This window comes from Neoarius graeffei, chromosome 15 (assembly GCF_027579695.1).
Source record: "Neoarius graeffei isolate fNeoGra1 chromosome 15, fNeoGra1.pri, whole genome shotgun sequence".
Lineage (NCBI taxonomy): Eukaryota > Metazoa > Chordata > Actinopteri > Siluriformes > Ariidae > Neoarius > Neoarius graeffei.
The window spans coordinates 56847414-56873878 of NC_083583.1; the positions used below are offsets into that span (position 1 = coordinate 56847414).

Here is a 26465-nt window from a genome sequence, read left to right on the forward strand (position 1 = left end):
GCTTTTAAGGCTTTTTCAGACATTCATTATTCATAATTTATAGTTCTGTATCAAATTAGACATGAATTTCTTTCTTTCTGCCTTAGCCTTTGGATCAGTGAAATCTTTGTGAATGAACATGTCATAAAGCCATGACTCTATTTCCTCAATCTCACAAATATAAATAAAACACTATTTATACATGAGCATAAGTACGTGGGAATCATTAAACACGAGTTAGCGCCATAGGAAGCAACTAGCTGATTGGTGCTCCAGTCGTGACCAGCTTGTAATAAGCTCCATTTAAGGCCATGAGCTGATTGTGCGTGCCCTTCTCGATCACAAACCCTCGTGACATCACTGCTATGATGTCAGAGTTCTGGATGGTGGAGAGACGGTGGGCGATGACGATGCACGTGCGGCCTTCCCTCGCTTTGTCCAAAGCCTCTTGTACTGTCTGTTCCATAAAAGAAAGATAAACACAAAGCATGATTATTTGGAAAACTGTGGAAAAAGTCACACCATATACAGTGCTCAGCGTAAATGAGTGCACCCCCTTTGAAAAGTAACATTTTAAACAATATCTCAATAAACACAAACAATTTCCAAAATGTTGAAAAGATAAAGTTTAATATAACATCTGTATAACTTATAACGTGAAAGTAAGGTTAATAATATAAACTTAGATTACACATTTTTCAGTTTTACTCAAATTAGGGTGGTGCAAAAATGAGTACACCCCACAACAAAAATTACTACACCTAGTACTTTGTACGGCCTCCATGATTTTTAATGACAGCACCAAGTCTTCTAGGCATGGAATGAACAAGCTGGCGACATTTTGCAGCATCAATCTTTTTCCATTCTTCAACAACGACCTCTTTTAGTGACCGGATGCTGGATGGAGAGTGATGCTCAACTTGTCTCTTCAGAATTCCCCAAAGAAAATAATTTCTTTACACCACAAAGGTGAAGGCTACAAGAAGATCAGCGAAGCTTTATTTATCAGTCAGAATACTGTAGCAAAATTGGTACAAAAATTGAAGAAAGATGGAACTGCAACCATCTCACAGAGACATCCAGGTCGTCCACGGAAGTTAACACCTCGACAGGAGCGTCTTCTGATGAGAAGCGTTGAGGAAAATCGGCATGCAAGTTCACTGCAGTTATCTAAAGAAGTAGAAAGCCAAACTGGGGTGACTATTTCCCGTGACACAATATGGTGTCTCTAAAGCCTCTCCTAAAGCCCAGGCACAAAAAAGCCCGCCTAGAGTTTGCCAGGGCCCATGCTGACAAAGATGAAGACTACTGGGACTCTATACTCTGGAGTGATGAGACCAAGATAAATGTTTTCGGAACTGATGGCTTCAAAACTGTACGGCGTCGCAAAGGTGAGGAATACAAAGAAAACTGCATGGTGCCTACAGTGAAACATGGTGGTGGCAGTGTCCTTATGTGGGGCTGCATGAGTGCTGCTGGTGTCGGGGAGCTGCGGTTCATTGATGGCATCATGAATTCACAGATGTATTGCTCTATACTGAAAGAGAAGATGCTACCATCACTCCGTGCCCTTGGTCGTCGTGCACTTTTCCAACATGACAATGATCCTAAACACACATCTAAGGCCACTGTTGGATTTCTGAAGAAGAACAGGGTGAAAGTGATTCAGTGGCCAAGTATGTCTCCTGATCTGAACCCAATCGAACACCTATGGGGAATTCTGAAGAGACAAGTTGAGCATCACTCTCCATCCAGCATCCAGTCACTAAAAGAGGTCATTGTTGAAGAATGGAAAAAGATTGATGTTGCAAAATGTCACCAACTTGTTCATTCCATGCCTAGAAGACTTGGTGCTGCCATTAAAAATCACGGAGGCCATACAAAGTACTAGATGTAGTAGTTTTTGTTGTGGGGTGTACTCATTTTTGCACCACCCTAATTTGAGTAAAACTGAAAAATGTGTAATCTAAGTTTATATTATTAACCTTACTTTCACATTATAAGTTAAACAGATGTTATATTAAACTTTGTCTTGTCAACATTTTGGAAATTGTTTGTGTTCATTGAGAGATTGTTTAAAATGTTACTTTTCAAAGGGGGTGCACTCATTTACGCTCAGCACTGTAAGTCTTCCTCTGTCTTTTTTCACCTTCTCACTCTCTGTGTCCAGGGCTGATGTAGCTTCATCCAGCAAGAGGATTTTCGGGTCTCGTATGATTGCCCTGGCGATGGCAATGCGCTGCTTTTGACCACGTGAGAGCTGTGATCCTTGCGAACCCACATTAGTGTCATATTTCTATCGAGACAATAACAAGAGAAGAGGGTGTGGTTATGAATAGATATCATGTATTTGGAGCAGAAGAGTAGCTAGCAGCAGAGAGCAAAATCGGATCCTATCAAATGTAAAGGCTGTTCTTTAATTACATAATTTCTTAACATCTTTAATTTTTTGGAAAGTATACCTATAAATGTGAAAATCAGGTTCGCTGATCACCTGGTTCACTGCTGCTGATTGAACTTGGATCACACGCCCTACCGTGACTTAACCTAAATATAGCTTTGAAGCTGTGTTTTAGGATGACCCAGAGTACACCTCTACTGATGATGTAGTCCACAAAGCCCTCCATCACTTCATCTTTCTTTTTTTTTGGTAAACGAACATAGAGGTGTGTGAACAAAGTTGCTGAAACTTTGGTTCATCAAAGTCACTGACACATTACATGAAGATAAGTTTTAAAGGTCCCATGGCATGGTGGTTTGTTGATGCTTTAAACGGGCTCGTGGAGGTTTCCGGATGTTATATCCGCAGCCTTTCTCGAAATGAACCCTCGGCACGTAAATATAGCCTCCTGGGAGAAAGCCCCATTTCAGCGCTTTTCCCAGTGCGTTGTTTTGCTAATGAGAAGCAGGAGGCGGGGAAGGGTAGAGGGTGGGGGCGGGCCATGGGGGGAGGGGGAGGGGCTTGACCAAGCTGCGCGCACACATACTCGCTGCTATCAGCGCCTGTAGCCACACTGCTAAGACAAAACCCCGTTCTCCCTCGGACTCCTTTCGTAAACTCAACGTGACACAGAGAACAGAGAGTGAGTGTGTTCGGAGTGGTAGTTTACGAACGTATAATACCCTAGGCTTGAACACGCACTCCATAACCAAAGAGGATAGAAGCAGCAACTACAGCAACATAGCGCTTATCCAACAGAAGACATGCATTGCGGAGCAATAGTCAAACATAAGCTCATAAGTTACAATCAATTTCCAGACTAAACTCAGTTTAACAGAGCATGCTGCATGCTCTTTAGTTTTGTAGCGCAGAGTACCTGGCTAACTGCAGGAAGCGGTTAGCTGCACAGCTAATGTAGCCATTGCTAGGCTAACGCACCGATTTTAAAACACGGCAAAACGACCAGTTATACACTTACTTGTTCGGCGTTTGTGGCTGATGCGGCAGGGATGCTTGGTACGGACCCAGGCTTCAGTGACAGTTGATGTGCAAAACCTGCCCTGTACTGTCCCAAGTTGTGGAAACATTCCTCAGGAAAATGCTTCCGACAAACATACACCGTCTTAGGTAGACTCGACGGCGTATTATTGGAGTAAATAAAATTAAGCCACTGCGTCTTCCGGGGCTCTCCCGTCAGCAGTAAAAACAGACTCTTTTCTGTGTTGTCACATCCATGTACAGCGCAATTTCCATGTTTCGCTCACTTAGGTGATGCCATGTTGTTGTGTCCTCTATGGTCTCCTCACTACAACTGGGCAGGGCAATCCATACAGTGGGTGGGAATCCAGAGGGGGGGCGTGGGGATCATCTCCCTTGCTGACGTAGTAAAGGGAAGAGCTTATCAATGCGCCGTTTTGACGCGCCATTCTCAAATGTTGGGCATAGTTTGGTTTACACATTATGAAATTTCTAGCCACTGGGGTGACTTAAGAAGGTCAGAGGAACTCATTTTAACGTTAAAAAACCTCAGAAAGTGAAAATTTCATGCCATGGGACCTTTAATGGTGTCAAATCTCATTTTATTCGTTCCAATACAATTAATCTGTATCACTTATTTTCAACTAATTTGGCGCATCATCACATAGTCGTTGAGGTTCATACAAATGGGATGTCTGGGTGGAAGCTGCAGAAATCTGACTGGAGTTTTCCATCGAAACAGCTCAGTTATTCATGATTTATATTATTCAGATCACACATTTACTTTGTTTTTGTGTTAGTTTGTTGTTTACTATTGATTTACAGTCAAATTTCTAAAAATGATAAAAGGATGAAGATTTTGAGCCATTTTTGGTTTGTTTTTAATTAATAGTCTTAATTGATTAGAGATTAGTTAACGATTTAGTTGATCATTTTCATGGATTTTAAATCATCTGGTACCTCCTTTTTATTTTATTATTGAATTATGTCAAAAGATCGACAAGTTCTAACATTTAGAATGGTACCTTTCTAGGAAAGTGGTCACACTTTCTCTGATCATTTTCCTTTTTTTTTTTTAAATGCAGAACATTGCCCGATTTTTCAACATTCAAAGTGACATCACTTTGCTCATATTTGTCACAGAAAGAAAATTTAAACTGAATTTAAAAAATTCAAGCCCTTTTCAGGAGCATTATTTATGAGCTGAGGAGGTAAGTTTCGAGACCCGTGCCCTCAGGACCATTGAGGGAGTGCATTGGTACAACCATGTCTCTAACGAGGAGCTCTGCCAGAGGATTAACCAACCAAATATCCTCTGCACCATCGCACAGCGCCATGTTTGCTGGCTCGGACATGTCCTGCGCTGCACAGATGGCCACCCCACAAGAGTCATTTACGAGTTTGATCCACCAGCGGTGGGATGGAGACGCCCATGTGGCCAACCACATACCCATTGGAATGATGCTGTTCATTAAAACGTCCAGCAGATTAATTTGAGGCTGGAGGACATCCGGGCATTCAGCCAAGACCATGAGAGATGGTGGAGTTCAGTGGCACTGGTGGGCTCAACATCATGCCGGCATGAGGTTTTGGAAGAGGAAGGACTTAAGATGAAGAACTGAAGAGGGGTTCTTTATGAAGAATATGTATTGCATTAGTGGGCACATTATGACCAAATTTAAGTGAGAGGATGCAACTGGGGTTCTTGTTCTGCACTGTTGGGATTTGAACCCACAATATTCTGAGCTGTATCCCAAAGCCTTAACCATGTAGCCACCACTTCCCATAAGAGTACACTTCTGGTTTGGAGTCTCCTGCCTACTGGAACATACTTACATGAATTCACAAGAGCGCGTCTTGTGTATCTCATCTCATCTCATTATCTCTAGCCACTTTATCCTTCTACAGGGTCGCAGGCAAGCCGGAGCCTATCCCAGCTGACTACGGGCGAAAGGCGGGGTACACCCTGGACAAGTCGCCAGGTCATCACAGGGCTGACACATAGACACAGACAACCATTCACACTCACATTCACACCTACGCTCAATTTAGAGTCACCAGTTAACCTAACCTGCATGTCTTTGGACTGTGGGGGAAACCGGAGCACCCGGAGGAAACCCACGCGGACACAGGGAGAACATGCAAACTCTGCACAGAAAGGCCCTCGTCGGCCACAGGGCTCGCACCCGGACCTTCTTGCTGTGAGGCGACAGCGCTAACCACTACACCACCGTGCCGCCCCATTTTATTTTATTTTATTTTATATTTTAAAATCCAAAAAAACCCTCCTCTATCATGACAGGTAATATCCATATAAGACATGTTCGAGTGTTCACGTGTTCATATTTGTACCTGTATACTGTGTACAGATTAAAGAAAACAATGTCCCGGGGTGCTGCTATCGTACTCTCTCCGAAGTTCAAATATCGAATTCTGAGTGCAAATCGTGATGTCACCAACTCCAAACATGACTTCTCAAGGCTAGTGGATCTCATGGACATGTCAATTCTAAATAGTTGTAAACAACTCTAAAGATGTCTGAGTGTTAAGCGTTTGGGTGTAAAAATAAGCCCGATCGTATTGTGACATGCTTTTATTTGTTTTTATTCACTGAGAAAAGCAATCTTTTTAGATGGCAAGAATCACGTTGCTATGGCAACGGGATTGCTTACTTGTATCTGTGTCAGTACTGTGTATGTGTCATCTAGCCGAGTGAGATTTAAACATCATAAAAGTGAAGTCTGTTGATCTGCATATTTTGTTGGCAGTAAAAATCACATGGTTGCAGAACATTTCTCATTACATTTTTAGACACTGAAGCCTTTGTTACATATACATTACAGCGCAGTGAAGTCCTTTCTCTGCATTTAACCCATCTGAAGTAGTGAAAACTCGCTCACACACATGCACACAGAGAGCAAGAGAGAGAGAGAGCAGTGGTGCCTGGTGATTTTTTTAAAAATTATTTTTTAATTTTTTTAGAATTAGAAGCCTTTATTTGATGGCTCTGTGTAACAAAGTTGAACGGTGTTCTAGTGTGTCGTTAACGTCACCGGCAGATATCCAGTTTCAGCGCAAATGACTGCATCCATATAAGCCTATTTTGAGCAATATCATAATTTTTAAAATGAATAAACGGTCATTATAAAGATTTGCTTTTAATTGAAACATTCGAAGGACGCATCAGAGCACTTGCCGTAATCGTCAAACGGTGTTTATTTTGAGGTTTTGTTTGACTTTAATATACCACCATAGACAATTAACTTCCAAACAACCAGAGGGCAACCTACCATATATTTTAAACAACTTCTGTTCCACTCATTTCCTCTTTTGTGTTCCCCATGTTTAGTGTCTCGAAACCAGTTGTTTTCTCCCCTTTTACTTGTTTAATGTCTGTTGGCTTTGCTAGCCTGCATTTTGCTGTTGTTGTTGAATTCTCCCTGCTGCATTTTCATTTTGCTCAGTTTTGGACTCGTCTTAACTTTGCATGTCTCATCTCATCTCATTATCCTGTTCTACAGGGTCACAGGCAAGCTGGAGCCTATCCCAGCTGACTACGGGCGAAAGGCAGGGTACACCCTGGACAAGTCGCCAGGTCATCACAGGGCTGACACATAGACAAGCATTCACACTCACATTCACACCTACGCTCAATTTAGAGTCACCAGTTAACCTAACCTGCATGTCTTTGGACTGTGGGGGAAACCGGAGCACCCGGAGGAAACCCACGCGGACACGGGGAGAACATGCAAACTCTGCACAGAAAGGCCCTCGCCGGCCACGGGGCTCGAACCCAGGACCTTCTTGCTGTGATGCGACAGCACTAACCACTACACCACCGTGCCGCCCAACTTTGCGTGTTTTCTTTAATAAAGAAAAGCCTACACTTGTATCCATCTCCAATTTCATGACCTCTCTGAGACACGTGATGCCAGCCACAGCATCTTTTCAACCCGCTACTCGTTCTGCATCACAGCGCAGCGTAACACACTCAGAGAAAAGGAAAGCACTGTCTGCCCTTTTCTGTGTACATTACTCACAGAACCGCACGATTGGCTAGTGTTGCTGTGATGGACGGGAAGAGATTGTATTCCATCCCTTCCACCCAGAGGCCATGGTCAATTTTGCTTCCTTGGCTCCCAGTCACACATGACTGTGGTATTATTGGGATTGGAACATGTGATCTCCAGTTGATAGAGCAAACTTTTTCAACTGTCCCACCCAGTAGCCCCATTACATTCTTTTTTTTAAACTATCTTGTTACAAACGTAAAATAATCTTTGTTTTAGTGAGGCAGAATATTATCCAAGCACATAGCTGAGCAGTTGAGGGTTTAGAGCCTTGTTAAAAGCACCGGTGGTGGCTTTCCCTGCAGTCCAGGAAATTCACAACCTTCCAGTCAAGAAACCTTTTTTTATTATTAAAACTGCTTTTAATATTACCTCAGGAAGGGACATGACAAAGTCATGGAGCTGGGCCTTCTTGGCTGCAGAGATGACATCATTCATACTGAGCTCCCGCTGGTTATCCCCATAGCGAATGTTCTCAGCAATGCTGCAGTCAAACAGAATCGGCTCTTGGGAAACGATCCCGATCTTAGAGCGCAGGAACGGAACGTTGATACAAGAGGAATCGTGTCCATCAATTAGCTGGATAATGATAGAAAACCCACGTGTCATTTCTCATCAATTTCTTCTCAAGTCTCAAAAACAAAAACACGAATACAATAACCAACTAAGTACATACAGGCTCTTCTTTCTTATAGCTCATATAATTCAGTAAGTAATTACTGTGTGTTTATTGTATATTAATGTATTCTCACCACTCGTCCTAAAGCTGGGTCGTAAAATCTCTCAAGCAGCTGGACACTAGTGCTCTTGCCACAGCCACTGCTGCCCACAAAAGCAAGAGTCTGACCAGGTTTCACACTCACAGTAAGGCCATTCAAAACCTGGATATCTGGCCGGCTCGGGTAGGTGAACTTACAATCTATAAACTCAATATTTCCTTTGAAATCAGCCTAAATTCAAAGAAATAGAGATTTTAGAATATTGACCAATTGTAGGTTACTGAACATATTTCATTTTCATTTGGTGTTTTCCGTATGTTGATTGTGGCTGTTTATTTTTCAAAAAAATGTTTAGTTTAATCACCCATTTGTCCCCTTTGTCACTGTTGACACTGATTTTGGGAACACGATCAAGTAGCTGGAAGAAGCGAGCTGCAGAAATCTTCGCTTTGGCATAGTCGGGTGTGTATGAGGAGGTTCTGCCCAAAGCTGTTCCACTGGTTACAATGGCAGAGATGACCCTACCAAGAGAGAAAAGAGCTGCTGCTGTCACTACATTATTGTGTAATTACTACATGTTGTAAGTATTGCCATTGCTAAACTATTAATAAATACCCACATTCAGCCATTTGCTAATCATGTCTACTCATCAAAATATGCTCAAACTCTATTACTGCATATTTTCACATGAAGCTCCCAGGAACTCTCACCTAAAAACCAAACTGAAATGAAGGTTCTCATGGTGCACCAAGTATCCACCAAACCGATAAGATGCTGAGTTTGCCATGAAGATAACACACTGGGCAAATCCATAGCAAACACCATATACGTTTGCCTTCTTCAATGCTGCCTGGTATGGTGCCTCAAGCTGAGCTTCATACAGCTCCACAAAATTGCACTCTTTACCCAGACCAGCAATGGTGCGGATATTGTTCAGCGCCTCGCCAGATATCTAGAGAAAGATGGAGGGAAACTGAATCAGTCGTTTGATAAATATGTAAAATATTTTTGGTAACACTTTACTCTAAGGTCCACAAATAAGTACTATAATGCTTTAGTAATGATGAATTGTACATAATATACTGTAGGTTCACCCAAACTAGGCTATTTAAGTAAACTAGAGTTTAGCTTAGAACCGTGATGCTGGAAAACAAAAATATAAAGGGTCTTTTAAATTCTATTATGGGTCTATAAATTCGTTAAGTGTCAATAAATTCATCATTATGAAAGCAGTAGTGTAGTATTACTATATTACTTATTTCAGCATGAACAATGTATAGAAATATATCATGATAAACTGTGTACTCACACAGTGAACAAATAGTGAGTTATTTTTCTAAAATAAATCTCATCTCATCTCATTATCTCTAGCCGCTTTATCCTGTTCTACAGGGTCGCAGGCAAGCTGGAACCTATCCCAGCTGACTACGGGCGAAAGGCGGGGTACACCCTGGACAAGTCGCCAGGTCATCACAGGGCTGACACATAGACACAGACAACCATTCACACTCACATTCACACCTACGGTCAATTTAGAGTCACCAGTTAACCTAACCTGCATGTCTTTGGACTGTGGGGGAAACCGGAGCACCCGGAGGAAACCCATGCGGACACGGGGAGAACATGCAAACTCCACACAGAAAGGCCCTCGCCGGCCACGGGGCTCGAACCCGGACCTTCTTGCTGTGAGGCGACAGTGCTGACCACTACACCACCGTGTCGCCCCTAATCTGAACATGCACTTCATTATTATAGATTATAGATATTTTTCTTGTTTTGACCAGATAATATAATAAATGTGTTGAAATTGGAAATCTTTGTAAATATGAAAAAAGGGGGGGATTTAATTTCCTGTCACATTCCCCCAGATCTTATTTGCACAGCTGGAGAACCAGGCAACCAAGCAAGTGAAGAGATTTCACAGATCTAATTTCATAAATGTTATTTCTATTAATAATAAATAAGATAAAGATAGGATGCATTGAGTAGCTTATATATACACACTACCGTTCAAAAGTTTGGGGTCACTTTGAAATGTCCTTATTTTTGAAAGAAAAGCACTGTTCTTTTCAATGCAGATCACTTTAAACTAATCAGAAATCCACTCTATACATTGCTAATGTGGTAAATGACTATTCTAGCTGCAAATGTCTGGTTTTCGGTGCAATATCTCCATAGGTGTATAGAGGCCCATTTCCAGCAACTCTCACTCCAGTGTTCTAATGGTACAATGTGTTTGCTCATTGCCTCAGAAGGCTAATGGATGATTAGAAAACCCTTGTACAATCATGTTAGCACAGCTGAAAACAGTTGAGCTCTTTAGAGAAGCTATAAAACTGACCTTCCTTTGAGCAGATTGAGTTTCTGGAGCATCACATTTGTGGGGTCGATTAAATGCTCAAAATGGCCAGAAAAATGTCTTGACTATATTTTCTATTCATTTTACAACTTATGATGGTAAATAAAAGTGTGAGTTTTCATGGAAAACACAAAATTGTCTGGGTGACCCCAAACTTTTGAACGGTAGTGTAAAAATGCTTTGATCAATGTGGCATCCATTGCTAAGTACACTTCAGAGGTTCTTCAGCTTGTCCCTCAGGGGAGAGTCCTTATTGCTTAGTGTTTTATCCAAAACCATCCGACAAACAGTTTCCTCTTCAAAAATGATTCCCCGTAGGACCCATTTAGTAAGCTAGAACCATTAACCATCCAAGGAGTGAAGTGAACAGAGTATGGAGGTTAAATGAAATATTTATACCTGACCAGCTGCTTCCATGGCTTGCTTGTCCTGTTTTGCAAAGCCGGTAAGCATCCTGGCCTGGAAGCCTCCAGAAAGTGCGAGGAAAGGCAGAAAGCAGATAATGACCAAGGTGAGCTTCCAGCTGAAGTAGAAAGCGATAATGATGGCCACACCAATGTTGGTCAGAGAGTTCAAAATCATTCCAATCTGTGAACCAGTGGCCTGCAAGATATAAGTACAAGTTAACCTTGATGGAAGAAGCAGTTAAATAAACCTGGGGGAGTTAAGTTTTAATGGATGGTGTACATGTTAGCCCCTTTACACTTACTCCTTGGACTTGTGAAGCATCTGTAGCCAGTCTAGTGGTCAAAGCACCTGGGCTATTCCTGTGGTCATCAAACCAGCCTATCTCCTGGCCTAACATGGCGTGGAAACCCAGGCGTCTCAATCTGCGTGTCAGCAACTCCCCAGATTTAGAAAATGCATAACCCTGAGAGATAAGGGAGCATGGCAGAGTGATTTAAAATGCAGATCAAACTCAAACTAAAGAGCTGAATAACTCTTCAATAATTATCAGTAATTGTGAGTTGCATTAATCTATCTTCTCTACAGATTTTTACTTGTGTTCTTGTGTTTATCTGAAAAACCACAATTAAAAAAAGACTGAAAACTGAGTTTCATCTGCACCATATGCCAGCTGTGGCCAGATGTCAGACTGAAAATGGAAGTTCAAGTGATAGTTGAGAATCAATGAGCTTCTCAGTAGACTGAGAGAATGAAAATATCGGCTGCACACACTATAGTAAAGCAAGAGTGTAAATAATTACATGAGAGTTCAACATCCTCAAGACTTGATGGCCCCCACCACCACCACCACCACCACCACATGTCTGAGAGGAGGTCCTTAAGTAATATCCCTAAAGAATGTTTTTCCGTTATGTCAGAAAAACAAGTATATTGAACATTTTGAAACACCAATACACTGGTCTTTTGACTCAAGCTTGACTCCCTCATTATATATTCATTCACTGCGAAAAGTGAAAATACAAAGCTAGGCAAAAGTTATTATGAAACGTAGCTAGTTTTGTATCGCACTTTAAATGGAATTGCTATATTGCATTAGCACTAGTTGACTGGTGTAATAGAGCAGTGGTTTTCAAAGTGGGGGCCGCCAGGGGGCGCTAGGGGGGCCTCAGAAAGTTGGAGGGACGATAAAAAAATTGCGGAAAAAAAATATACTTTTAAAAAATAATTATTAAATATATTGTAATTCGTTTTTTAATCATTATAAAATATAATTATTAATAATAATAAATCATATTGAAACGTTGTTTGCCATGCTCATCTCTCCGATTGCCTGTGACGTTGCGGTTTGCGCCATTTATCAAGCTGCTTTGCTCCTCAAGCTAGCGTATTGCTAGCGCAAAATGGACAGGTTTTTGAAGAAGAGACCGAAGGAACAAACCAACAGCCCTGCTGTGGAGGACACTGCTGCGAAAAAAACTAAGAAGTCCTGGCCAACTAAAATCCGAAAATATGAGGCAGTATACATTAAGTATGGCTTTACAGCCATACAGAAAAATGGCCAGGATTGCCCAAAATGCGTCCTCTGTCTGGAGACCCTGTCAAACGAGTGCTTAAAACCTTTGAAACTTCAGCGTCGCTTGGTACAAAAACATCCGACAGATGCTGAAAAAACAGTAGATTTCTTCAGACGCAAAGAAGAGCATTTGGTCAGGCAATCTGCTGCATTCACCCAGCAAGCTACTGTCCCCGAGCGGGCCCTGAAGGCATCATTTTTAGCCTCGTACCACATTGCTCGTGCTAAAAAACCTCACTCAATTGGAGAAGATTTGAGTTTACCAGCCACCAAAGACATTGTCCAAGAATTGTTTGGTGAGGATGCTGCCAAAAAAAATCGATGCTGTCCCACTCTCTGATAACACCGTGAGCTGATGGATCGGTGACATGGCTCAAGACGTATCTGCTCAGCTGTTGGAGCAGGTGAGAGCCAGCGAATACTTCGCACTTCAGCTGGATGAGAGCACAGATTTATCCAATGAGGCCCAACTGCTTGTGTACATCAGATTTATTTCACAGGAAAGATTTGTGGAGGAAATACTATTTTGTAAAGCACTTGAAAGAAGAACTACTGGGAAAGTCATTTTTCAAGTTTTGGATGATTTACATCGAGTCTAACGGATTGGACTGGACCCGTTGTGTGGGGGTGTGTTCGGACGGAGCCGCGGCAATGACCGGGAAGATCAGTGGAGTGACCGCTCTCATTAAGCAGAAGGCCCCGCATGTAGCGGCCACACACTGCATGCTCCATCGCGAGGCACTGGTCGCAAAAAGGATGGATAACGAGTTGAATCAGGTACTACAGGAGATTATACAGTTTATTGTTCAGTGCAAAAACATTTGTGTTGAAAACATGTTAGTTAATAATATTCTTATGCTAAACAAATGTAACAATTATTGACTACTGAATAAAAGTAAGAGAAAACATTCTAAAAGTTGATGTTTCTTTACATATTTCGTAGCATTGTCTGTGGGTTTGCAAAGGGGGTCCGGGGCCTTGGCATGGAAAAGTTTGGGAACCCCTGTAATAGAGGTTACTTGTGTCGTACAATTCCGGTATTAGGGATTACCTGCAGCATTTGTGTGAAAAAGGAGACCACACCGACTAATACAAAGAACAAACAGATTCCATCAATCTCTCTCCTCTGGGCAACAGGATCAGACATCGAGAATGTCTGTGTGGAAGAAGACACAAGTGACATTTTTCCAAATCCCACATTAATATCCGAGGAAAATACCCAAGTCTAGGTTTCCAGCCTGACAGGAACCACTGATTTAGTGAACCCTTACCGCCAGCATCTGACTGAAAAGCAAACAGTACACTGGATTGACTCCTCCATTCACAGCTGCTCCAAAAGATCCAAAAACCATGTAAGGCCATTCTGGGGCATTGTACTTCAGAATTCGAGCCACGGGAGCTGGTTCTACTTCCTCCTCATCCTCTTCAGGAATGACATCCTATACACACACACCACAAACACATTCACATACAGGAAAGGAAATGTCTCGTCAGGCTACATTATGTGAAACTGTGATTGCACTTTTGCTGTATTATAATCCAATGGAGTTGTACATGTTTAGACAACATTTTTAGGATTCTTAAGGGGTTTCCTTCCATTTTTCCTTTCAGAGAGGGTCCCAATATGGTCACTGTAGAACATGATTTATCCAAAGAACTAAAAGAAACAAAAAAAAAAAACCATTATTTTTTTTATGCACATGAACTTTTCTGTTTTATACCTTTTTATTCAACTGCTGGGAAACATAGGATTCAGAGTAGGACTGGGGACCAAGTTCCCCGGCAACTGCTATTGAGGATTCGGGAATAATGTTTGACAAACGTGATTTAGTTCCGCGACGAATGGAGGCCCTGCAGAGACATAAATAACAGAGATGTTACAATGCATAACCAAGTAAAGAGAACAATATTCATCTTAACTCCACTATCAAATAATCATATTAACTCCAACCAGCCTGTTACCCAGTCGCATAGCCAGGAAACAAGGGGGGGTGAGGAAATATGTTACATCAAATCACTTTACAGATAAACGGACAAGTACACAATCATGCAGTTTGGGTGGATGCCAGATAGTAGCAGAAACATATTAGGAATTTGTCATTTAAGGCACAGCTACTGTCAATCGCTCTTTCCAGATGAATAACATTAATAGATGTAGGAAACTGTTGAAATGAAAATGACATAAAACAGATCCACCCCTCCTGTAGTACATCAATAGCTGTTACTGGCTCGATATCCGTATGCTCACAGTTTAGCTAGCTGGTTATTAGCTTTTAGACAGAAACGGGAAAATGCATGATCCTGACTGATCTCAGCACAGCAGCTGGTAGCCAATAAGCTGTGATTAAGGATGCATTCGTGTGATTAGGGCTGTTAAATATGAAATAATCATGATGGTGACTTCATGGACCATTTTTGAACCTCTTTATAACTCACGTACTGTCGGAAAACAATGCTATTTGACACATATACTGTATATAATCAGTCAAATAGCAAATAATCATTTGGAACTGGTATAAAATATTTCGAGAGCCACCTCCCCAGCTACACCTCAGCAGCTACCTACAGATAATTCAAGTTTATGGAATAAATAAGAAATAACCATAATGGAAATGCCAAAGTCACACTTTACAACATCAGTATTTAATACATAAGCAACTTCCCTGGCCCTGCTGCACTGAGATACTTTACATGCATGAATGCTCAAGGGTCAAACTTCCAGTCATCCAGGTCATTTTCAATGTCTAACAGTAGTAAAATCAAGGAAAGTGGACTTGTGTTATAGTCTTAAAGATGTTTTGTCACTCTTCCTGGGAGATATCTAATGAAGCTAGTTGCCATGATTTGGCAATCAGACTAATCTTTTTCACACACAAGAGCACCTTAGGCTTGCACGATAACTTCCCGCCCGAGAAAGATTCATCCTCTCTACATCAGGCTCTTCAGCAGCGTCCTCTTCCACTAAAGAAAAGAAAAAAGAATGAATACTGTTTATTCTCAATATTAACTGGTGCATAGGCAAGCATTTGTGTGTTTTTTTATTTGTGCACATGTGAGTGTGACCTACACTGTTGGGCTTTCTGGCTGAGAGCTTTGTCTCCCTGGCTCTGTAGAGTGACAAGGGTGAAGTAAACACCCTTTCTGTTCATCAACTCGTCATGTTTGCCTCTTTCTACAGCTCGCCCATGCTCAAACCCCACAATCACATCAGCATTTTTTATTGTTGACAAACGGTGGGCAATGGAAATGGTGGTACGACCCATTTGGACCTTGAACAGACACATATACATTCATACATACATATACACACACACACACATATTATATATATATATATATATATATATATATATATATATATATATATATATATATATATATATCAGCCATAATATTATGACCACTGACAGGTGAAGTGAATAACATTGATTATCTCATTACAGTGGCACCTGTCAAGGAGTGGGATGTACCAGTATTAGGCAGCAAGAGGACTGTCAGTTCTTGAAGTTGATGTGTTGGAAGCAGTTAAACTGGGCAAGTGTAAGGATCTGAGTGACTTCGACAAGAGCCAAAATTGTGATGGCTAGATGGCTGGGTCTGAGCATCTCCAGAATGGCACATCTTGTGGGGTGTTCCAGGTATGCAGTGGTTAGTACCTACCAAAAGTGGCCCAAAGAAGGACAACCGGTGAAATGGCGACAGGGTCATGGGTGTCGAAGGCTCACTGATTTGCATGGGGCACAAAGGCTAGCCCATATAGTCCAGTCCCACAGACAATTTGGCCCTTGTCAAAGTCACTCAGATCCTTATGCTTGCCCGTTTTTCCTGCTTCCAACACATCAACTTCAAGAACTGACTGTTCTCTTGCTGCCTAATATATCCCACCCCTTGACAGGTGCCATTGTAATGAGATAATGTTATTCGCTTCACCTGTCAGTGGTTTTAATTTTATGGTTGATTGGTTTAGATAGGAAAGCAACAAAACATTTTGGAGACTCTCCAGTATATTATTAATTTATTATTTGTTTTGTATGTTTTGTTGTGTGATAAAAGTGTTACTGACCTTTTCAAGGGCTTCCTGTACAATAGCTTCACTCTCATTGTCAAGTGCAGAAGTTGCCATGTCCAACAAAAGGATTCTGGGATTTCGCACCAGGGCTCGAGCAATCGCAATTCGCTGCTTCTGGCCACCACTCATCTGTCCACCACCCTCACCAACCAGTGTGTCAAATTTCTGAAACCAAGTCAAGATAGAAATCCCATTACAAACGGACTTAAGTCCATCTGCACATTTATCTAATATTTTATTAGTACCTCCACCAGCTTTGTTGGAGGAGGTTACAGTGGGGCAAAAAAGTATTTAGTCAGTCACCAATTGTGCAAGTTCTCCCACTTAAAAAGATGAGAGAGGCCTGTAATTTTCATCATAGGTATACCTCAACTATGAGAGACAAAATGAGAAAAAAAATCCAGAAAATCACATTGTCTGATTTTTAAAGAATTTATTTGCAAATTATGGTGGAAAATAAGTATTTGGTCAATAACAGAAGTTCATCTCAATACTTTGTTATATATCCTTTGTTGGCAATGACAGAGGTCAAACGTTTTCTGTAAGTCTTCACAAGGTTTTCACACACTGTTGCTGGTATTTTGGCCCATTCCTCCATGCAGATCTCCTCTAGAGCAGTGATGTTTTGGGGCTGTCGCTGGGCAACACGGACTTTCAACTCCCTCCAAAGATTTTCTATGGGGCTGAGATCTGGAGACAGGCTAGGCCACTCCAGGGCCTTGAAATGCTTCTTACGAAGCCACTCCTTTGTTGCCCGGGCGGTGTGTTTGGGATCATTGTCATGCTGAAAGACCCAGCCACGTTTCATCTTCAATGCCCTTGCTGATGGAAGGAGGTTTTCACTCAAAATCTCACGATACATGGCCCCATTCATTCTTTCCTTTAGCCGGATCAGTCGTCCTGGTCCCTTTGCAGAAAAACAGCCCCAAAGCATGATGTTTCCACCCCCATGCTTCACAGTAGGTATGGTATTCTTTGGATGCAACTCAGCATTCTTTCTCCTCCAAACACGACAAGTTGAGTTTTTACCAAAAAGTTCTATTTTGGTTTCATCTGACCATATGACATTCTCCCAATCCTCTTCTGGATCATCCAAATGCTCTCTAGCAAACTTCAGACGGGCCTGGACATGTACTGGCTTAATCAGGGGGACACATCTGGCACTGCAGGATTTGAGTCCCTGGCGGCGTAGTGTGTTACTGATGGTAGCCTTTGTTACTTTGGTCCCAGCTCTCTGCAGGTCATTCACTAGGTCCCCCCGTGTGGTTTGGGGATTTTTGCTCACCGTTCTTGTGATCATTTTGACCCCACAGGGTGAGACCTTGCGTGGAGCCCCAGATCGAGGGAGATTATTAGTGGTCTTGTATGTCTTCCATTTTCTAATAATTGCTCCCACAGTTGATTTCTTCACACCAAGCTGCTTACCTATTGCAGATTCAGTCTTCCCAGCCTGGTGCAGCTCTACAATTTTGTTTCTGGTGTCCTTTAACAGCTCTTTGGTCTTGGCCATAGTGGAGTTTGGAGTGTGACTGTTTGAGGTTGTGGACAGGTGTCTTTTATACTGATAACGAGTTCAAACAGGTGCCATTAATACAGGTAACGAGTGGAGGATAGAGGAGCCTCTTAAAGAAGAAGTTACAGGTCTGTGAGAGCCAGAAATCTTGCTTGTTTGTAGGTGACCAAATACTTATTTTACCGAGGAATTTACCAATTAATTCATTAAAAATCCTACAATGTGATTTCCTGGATTCTTTCCCCCCATTCTGTCTCTCATAGTTGAGGTATACCTATGATGAAAATTACAGGCCTCTCTCATTTTTTTAAGTGGGAGAACTTGCACAATTGGTGGCTGACTAAATACTTTTTTGCCCCACTGTATGTTTTCCTCTCTGTTTGCTTGTTTGTTCCCAACAAAACAGATTTTGATGAAATTTTGAGGAAAGGTAAGCCATGTACTAAGGGACAGTTGATTAGATTTTGATGCAAATCCAGATATGCATGCAGAGCCAGGATATTTTTTTTGTCTGTTCCCAGTGTAACTCAGAAAGTAGTGAACGAATTCTGATGAAATTCGGTGTACAGCTTTAGTATTATACTTGGTTCAAGTGATTTGATTTTGATGTTGATAATATGTGGCTTGGCAGAGTTATGCACTCTATTGTGTGCCCCTCTAGTTAGATGTGCAAACTGGTCTCTGGAATGTACTAGTTTTATAGGAACCTCAAAACCTGTGACAAACAGTGATGACATTTACCAAAAGAGATCACTATTATTAGTGTAGGTGTAATAATGAACAGTGACATGGGTGCAGCACATCATTGTATGAAAAGGTTTAAAGGTCCTGTAACTACTGTAGTTAATCCAAAATGGCTCCCGATTTGGAGGATGCAAAAGCCATTAATTAGTGCAATATATTCATCTCATCACATCACATCATCTCTAGCCGCTTTATCCTGTTCTACAGGGTCACAGGCAAGCTGGAGCCTATCCCAGCTGACTACGGGCGAAAGGCAGGGTACACCCTGGACAAGTCATCACAGGGCTGATACATAGACACAGACAACCATTCACACTCACATTCACACCTACGGTCAATTTAGAGTCACCAGTTAACCTAACCTGCATGTCTTTGGACTGTGGGGGAAACCGGAGCACCCGGAGGAAACCCACGCGGACACGGGGAGAACATGCAAACTCTGCACAGAAAGGCCCTCGCAGGCCACGGGGCTCAAACCCGGACCTTCTTGCTGTGAGGCGACAGCACTAACCACTACACCACCGTGCCGCCCCAGATATAAATTTTCGATTTAAATTTATCCCTAATGAGCAAGCCAGACGCTACAGTAACAAGGAAAAACTCCATGAGAGGAAAAGAAGAAGAAACAGTGAGAGGAACCAGACTAAAAAGAGAACCCATACTCATCTGGGTGACACATGATAGTGCGATTATAAGTCATTCCACTTCTATAACTGTATTCTGTAAAGTCAAGCAGTGCTGAGTGTGTTAAAAGGTACTTGAATATAAGCTTCGTTAGTGTTTTAAGTTTACGTTTCTTGTATCAAACTGACATTTTAAACTGTTCACTGATGGAGGCTTCCATCATTATAAAGAGTTAGCAATTGCCATTGTAAGGCCATCTGTGAGGAGTAAACAACCACTGCACACTGCCCGGGTCTCAGGAATACTGTAAGATACACTCCAGACCTGTCTTCTATGAGCTGCATAGCTATGCTAAAGTTATTGATTTACAGTATGATTGCAGACTTCTGTCATAATCCTCACGTTTGGCAGTATGAGCAATGTTTTGCAACTTCAAAGTAGTGTAGTGTCTTGTTAGTTTAGAAATAATGAGACCATTTGTAAGCTTCTGAAGGTGTTTGATAATGCTGAGGATCAAAAGATTTATAGCTGAATCATGTAACAGTCTACCTGTGGTAAGTCCATAATAAAGTTGTAGGCGTTTGCATCTTTGGCAGCTTTGATGATCTCGCTGTCAGATACACCAAGCCGTCCATAGCGAATATTCTCGGCAATTGTAGTGGCGAATAAAACTGGCTCTTGCTCCACAATGCCGATGAGTGAGCGGAGCCACTGGATGTTCAGACCGCGAATATCGTGACCATCCAGAGTGACCTGGAGAGAAAAACATGGAGCAATATTTATTCATTCATTTTCTATACTGGTTATCTGTTGTGGATGAACTGGAGCTAACACTGGGTGAAAGGTTGGGTTCATCCTAGACAGGTCAGCAGTCTGGGGGGTTAACACAGAGAGCCATTCACACTCACGTTCACATCTATGGGCAATTTATGGCCCTTTTCCACTACCCTTTTTCAGCTCACTTCAGCTCACTTCAGCCCGACACGGCTCGCGTTTCGACTACCTTAGAGCAGCACGACTCAGCTCGCTTCAGCCCTGCTTAGCACCCAAAACTCGCACGGTTTTGGAGTAGGGCTGAAGTGAGCCAAACCGAGCCGAGTGGGGCTAGGGGCGTGAGGAGACACTCCCCTGTGCACTGATTGGTGAGGAGGAGTGTCCTCACATGCCTACACACGCCCCGCGAGCACGCTGGGATCTGTAAACACCATAAACCCGGAAGAAGAAGAATTACGAATTACGAGAATTTCTGAAGCCTTATGCGCCTCGCCTCATCTATACGTTCTTGCCAGTATCTGTTGGCGTTGTCGGTGACAACAAGCCACAGCACCAAGACCAGCAACACTAACGACTCCATGTTTATTGTTTACTATCCGGGTCGTGAGACTACCGCTTAAAAGATCACTGATGTCACTGTTTGCGCCGCCTAACGACATCACGTGACGTCCACCCACTTTCACTAACTCCACCCAATGTGTCCACCCACTTCCAGCCAGCACGGTTCAGCGCGGTTGTAGTCGAAATGCAACTCCAACAGCCCCACTCAGCTCGACTCAGCCCGACTCAGCACGGCACGGCTCAGCCCGACTCAGCCGCGTTGGTAGTGGAAAAGCCGCATTAGATTATCTAGTTGACCTAATCCGCATGTCTTTGGACTGTGGGAGGAAACCGAAGCACCCGGAAGAAACCCATGTAGGCATGAGGAGAACACAGATCCTGCTTGCTGTGAGGCGACAGTGCTAACCAGAACACCACCATGCTGCCATGGAGAAATATGATTTAAAAAAAAAAAACCCACAAGATCATTAGAGAACAACAAATGTTTGTGTGGGATACAATACTGAAAAGAATCATTGTTGCACAAGTAACAGCTTTAGAGTACAACCTCAATTTCAAACAAGTTGGGACGCTGTGTAAACTGTACATAAAAAGAGAATACAATAATTTGTAAATTATAGCAACCCTATATTTAATTGAAAATAGTACAAAGACAACATATCAAATGTTGAAACCTAGAAATTGTATTGTTTAAAAAAATTATATATATATATATATATATACACACACACACACTGGTGCTTGAAAGTTTGTGAACCCTTTAGAATTTTCTATATTTCTGCATAAATATGACCTAAAACATCATCAGATTTTCACACAAGTCCTAAAAGTAGACAAAGAGAACCCAGTTAAACAAATGAGACAAAAATATTATACTTGGTCATTTATTTATTGAGGAAAATGATCCAATATTACATATCTGTGAGTGGTAAAAGTATGTGAACCTTTAGGATTAGCAGTTAATTTGAAGGCAAAATTAGAGTCAGGTGTTTTCATTCAATGAGATGACAATCAGGTGTGAGTGGGCACCCTGTTTTATTTAAAGGACAGGGATCTATCAAAGTCTGATCTTCACAACACATGTTTGTGGAAGTGTATCATGGCACGAACAAAGGAGATTTCTGAGGACCTCAGAAAAAGTGTTGTTGATGCTCATCAGGCTGGAAAAGGTTACAAAACCATCTCTAAAGAGTTTGGACTCCACCAATCCACAGTCAGACAGATTGTGTACAAATGGAGGAAATTCAAGACCATTGTTACCCTCCCCAGGAGTGGTCGACCAACAAAGATCACTCCAAGAGCAAGACGTGTAGTAGTCAGCGAGGTCACAAAGGACCCCAGGGTAACTTCTAAGCAACTGAAGGCCTCTCTCACATTGGCTAATGTTAATGTTCATGAGTCCACCATCAGGAGAACACTGAACAACAATGGTGTGCATGGCAGAGTTGCAAGGAGAAAGCCACTGCTCTCCAAAAAGAACATTGCTGCTCATCTGCAGTTTGCTAAAGATCACATGGACAAGCCAGAAGGCTATTGGAAAGATGTTTTGTGGACAGATGAGACGAAAATAGAACTTTTTGGTTTAAATGAGAAGTGTTATGTTTGGAGAAAGGAAAACACTGCATTCCAGCATAAGAACCTTATACCATCTGTGAAACATGGTGGTGGTAGTATCATGGTTTGGGCCTGTTTTGCTGCATCTGGGCCAGGACGGCTTGCCATCATTGATGGAACAATGAATTCTGAATTATATCAGTGAATTCTAAAGGAAAACGTCAGGACATCTGTCCATGAACTGAATCTCAAGAGAAGGTGGGTCATGCAGCAAGACAATGACCCTAAGCACACAAGTCCTTCTACCAAAGAATGGTTAAAGAAGAATAAAGTTAATGTTTTGGAATGGCCAAATCAAAGTCCTGACCTTAATCCAATCGAAATGTTGTGGAAGGACCTGAAGCGAGCAGTTCATGTGAGGAAACCCACCAACATCCCAGAGTTGAAGCTGTTCTGTATGGAGGAATGGGCTAAAATTCCTCCAAGCCAGTGTGCAGGACAGATCAACAGTTACTGGAAACGTTTAGTTGCAGTTATGGCTGCACAAGGGGGTCACACCAGATACTGAAAGCAAAGGTTCACATACTTTTGCCACTCACAGATATGTAATATTGGATCATTTTCCTCAATAAATAAATTACCAAGTATAATTCTTTTGTCTTATTTGTTTAACTGGGTTCTCTTTATCTACTTTTAGGACTTGTGTGAAAATCTGATGATGTTTTAGGTCATATTTATGCAGGAATATAGAAAATTCTAAAGGGTTCACAAACTTCCAAGCACCACTGTATATATATATGCATGCTCATTTTGAATTTGATGTCAGCAACACATTTCAAAAATGTTGGGACAGGGGAATGTTTACCTCTTCTTTTAACAACACTCTGTAAATATTTGGGAACTGATGAGACCAATTGCTGTAGTTTTGAAAGAAAATTGTTGTCTCATACTTGCCTGATATACAATTTCAGTTGCTCAACACTTCGAGGTCTCCTTTGCCATATTTTGCACTTCATAATGCACCAAATGTTTTAAATGGGAGACAGGTCTGGACTGCAGGCAGGCCAGTTTAGCACCCGGACTCTTTTACTACGGAGCCATGCAGTTGTAATCTGTGCAGAAAGCGGTTTGGCATTGTCTTGCTGGAAGAAGGAAGGCCTTCCCTGAAAAAGATTTTGTCTGGATGGCAGCATATTGCTCTGAAACGTGTATATATCATTCAGCATTAATGATGCCTTCCCAGATGTACAAGCTACCCATGTCGTGTGCACTAATGAACCCTCATACCATCACAGATGCTGCTTTTGAACTGTGCATTGATAACAAACCGGATGGTCTCTCTCCTCTTTAGCCTGGAGGACATGGTGTCCATGATTTCTAAAAATAATTTCTACTTTTGATTCGTCAGACTTCGGGACAATTTCCCACTTTGTCTCAGTCCATTGTGAAAGAGCTCAGGCCCAGGTGACGGTGTTTCTGGATATTGTTTATGTCTGGTTTTAACTTACATTTGTGGATGCAGTAATTAACTGTTTTCACAGACGATGGTTTTCTGAAGTGTTCCTGAGCCCCTACAGTGATTTACGCTACAGACACGCCTCTGGTTTTAATGCAGAGTCTCCAGAAGGCCTGAAGATCACAGGCATCCAATGTCAGTTTTCAGCCTTGTCTTTTGCATACAGAGATTTCTCCAGATTCTCTGAATCTTTTAATGATATTATGTACCATAGATGATGTGATCCCCAAATTCTTTGCAATTTTACATTGAGGAACGTTATTCTTAAAGCATATATGCAGAGCCATGGCCTCACTTTGGTTTATAAATGCCTTGACACCTCAAGAATGGCACAGGAATAGTTTGAAGTGTTAACAATAAATCTAATATAGTAATTTTTACGATTAAAGTGATTCATATAGGTAGCGGTCTGAGTGAATGACCTTGACGTCCGTAACGTCACAGCAGGAAGTCTATCGGTCTCATCGCCATTTCCGCTATACTAAAAACACAGAGCTGACTGCAACTCCAATCCTCCATTTTGAGCTAATTTATCGCCATGCCATGTAGATGTGTTGCTGGCGGGTACAGCAACATGACAGAAGGTGAATTTGCGTTGCATTCATGGCCCGAGAATGTTCAAACTGCAAAGATTTGGACGCGTTTTGCGAGAAGTTCACAGGCACATTGGGCGCCTATGAAGTGGTCTCTCCTCTGCTCTGCACATTTTACTGAAGACTCGTACGAAACCTCTGATCTGTTGAGCAGCGTTGGCTATAAGCCCGTATTGAAAGAGGGTGCAGTACCAACAATTAAATAAAACTACAAGAAAAGGAAAGTATTTTATTTATTTATTTAATTATTTTAAAAGGAAAGTGAGTTTAGTTGCACCAGTTTTCCCGGAGTGAGCCGAGGGTTGTTGGTAAAACCCGGGACGGAACTGGACGGGACGTTTCGCTCGGGCAGTGACCTCCCCGCAGTTGTTAGTAAAACCGGTGATATCCCATTCCATCCCGGGTTTTAGTAATTGCCTGAGTCAAGCAGTAATAGCGGAGTAGTCAGTATGGAGAAAATGGAGAATGAGTGGACCAGCCATCTGATTTTCTCCACTGGATATTGCTGCCATCTCGCCCTTACGTGGAAGAAGCGAATGAATGGAGAACTGAATTAACAACTGAAAGTCAGATTGTTTCAAAACAATCGGCCACAAGATTGGCCTTCAAGAAGCGAGAACACAGACGGGTAAGCTCCGACTCTCATTTGGGTAAAAAAACAACAAAATCAACACGTTGTTTACCTGCATTTAGATTAATACATGTAACTTGTATTGTGTGTTTTTGCTTCAGAAAGTGGTTTTCAGTTCATCTGATTACTTAATGAGCCTTTTACGTTTTATCAGTGAAAATGCATGCATGTACATGTAACATATAAGTTATAACACCTATCCTGTTTTAATGAGAGTCAACCCACAATCAATGAAGTCAGATCAGTCTTAGTGGAGCAAGTCGGTAACGGCATTTCTTATTTTTATCATAAATTTTTATTTATATGACTTTGGTCTGTAGCTGTAAAAGGCCTCGGCCTTAAAACTGGTTCCCGCTGTGACGTCACGCACTCAGGGCTGGCTGGCTCAGAGGGGCAGCTCGAATGCCAACTTTGCGGTCGATTTTAACTCTCAAAAAAAAAAAAAAAAAAAAATATATATATATATATATATATATATATATATATATATATATATATATATTAATTCCCATTTATGCAGCATACAAGAGTCAAGGATGGAGATACTATCCACTCAGAAATTTATTTAAAAATAAAGGTTCTGCATATATCCTTTAAATTGTTGCACTGTTTGCTCACGCAGTCTTTCACAGAGCAATGAACCCCTCCCCATCTTTACTTCTGAGAGACTCCGCCTTTCTGGGATGCTCTTTTTATACCCAATCATGTTACTAACCTGTTGCCAATTAGTCATCTCATCTCATCTCATTATCTCTAGCCGCTTTATCCTTCTACAGGGTCGCAGGCAAGCTGGAGCCTATCCCAGCTGACTACGGGCGAAAGGCGGGGTACACCCTGGACAAGTCGCCAGGTCATCACAGGGCTGACACATAGACACAGACAACCATTCACACTCACATTCACACCTACGCTCAATTTAGAGTCACCAGTTAACCTAACCTGCATGTCTTTGGACTGTGGGGGAAACCGGAGCACCCGGAGGAAACCCACGCGGACACGGGGAGAACATGCAAACTCCACACAGAAAGGCCCTCGCCGGCCACGGGGCTCGAACCCGGACCTTCTTGCTGTGAGGCGACAGCGCTAACCACTGCACCACCGTGCCACCCGCCAATTAATCAAATTTGTTTTTTTTTTTTTAGCATTACACAACTTTTTCAGTCTTTTGTTGCCCGTCACAGCTTTTCTGAAATGTGTTGCTGACATCAAATTCAAAATGAGCATATATTTTTCAAAATACAATAAAATTTCTCAGTTTCAACATCTGATATGGTGTCTTTGTACTATTTTCAATGAGATAAAGGGTTTCCATGATTTTCAAATCTTCACATTCTGTTTTTATTTATGTTTTACACAGTGT

General features: G+C 41.8%; 1 protein-coding gene across 1 annotated transcript in view; it reads right to left on the reverse strand.

Annotated features, from left to right (window-relative positions):
- Nucleotides 1–235: 235 nt before the first annotated feature.
- The window catches only part of abcb11b (ATP-binding cassette, sub-family B (MDR/TAP), member 11b), a 50948-nt gene continuing 24718 nt past the window's right edge, over nucleotides 236–26465 (reverse strand). Inside the window, exons 14-28 of the mRNA XM_060941682.1 lie at nucleotides 20026–20229; nucleotides 16590–16760; nucleotides 15594–15795; nucleotides 15409–15487; nucleotides 14248–14377; nucleotides 13798–13965; nucleotides 13578–13682; nucleotides 11255–11416; nucleotides 10945–11148; nucleotides 8897–9138; nucleotides 8551–8707; nucleotides 8220–8417; nucleotides 7840–8046; nucleotides 2129–2275; nucleotides 236–436 (exon numbers count right to left, since the gene is read on the reverse strand). Coding sequence (XP_060797665.1) covers nucleotides 236–436; nucleotides 2129–2275; nucleotides 7840–8046; nucleotides 8220–8417; nucleotides 8551–8707; nucleotides 8897–9138; nucleotides 10945–11148; nucleotides 11255–11416; nucleotides 13578–13682; nucleotides 13798–13965; nucleotides 14248–14377; nucleotides 15409–15487; nucleotides 15594–15795; nucleotides 16590–16760; nucleotides 20026–20229 — 2577 coding nt within the window. The remainder of the gene's footprint in view (nucleotides 437–2128; nucleotides 2276–7839; nucleotides 8047–8219; nucleotides 8418–8550; nucleotides 8708–8896; nucleotides 9139–10944; nucleotides 11149–11254; nucleotides 11417–13577; nucleotides 13683–13797; nucleotides 13966–14247; nucleotides 14378–15408; nucleotides 15488–15593; nucleotides 15796–16589; nucleotides 16761–20025; nucleotides 20230–26465) is intronic.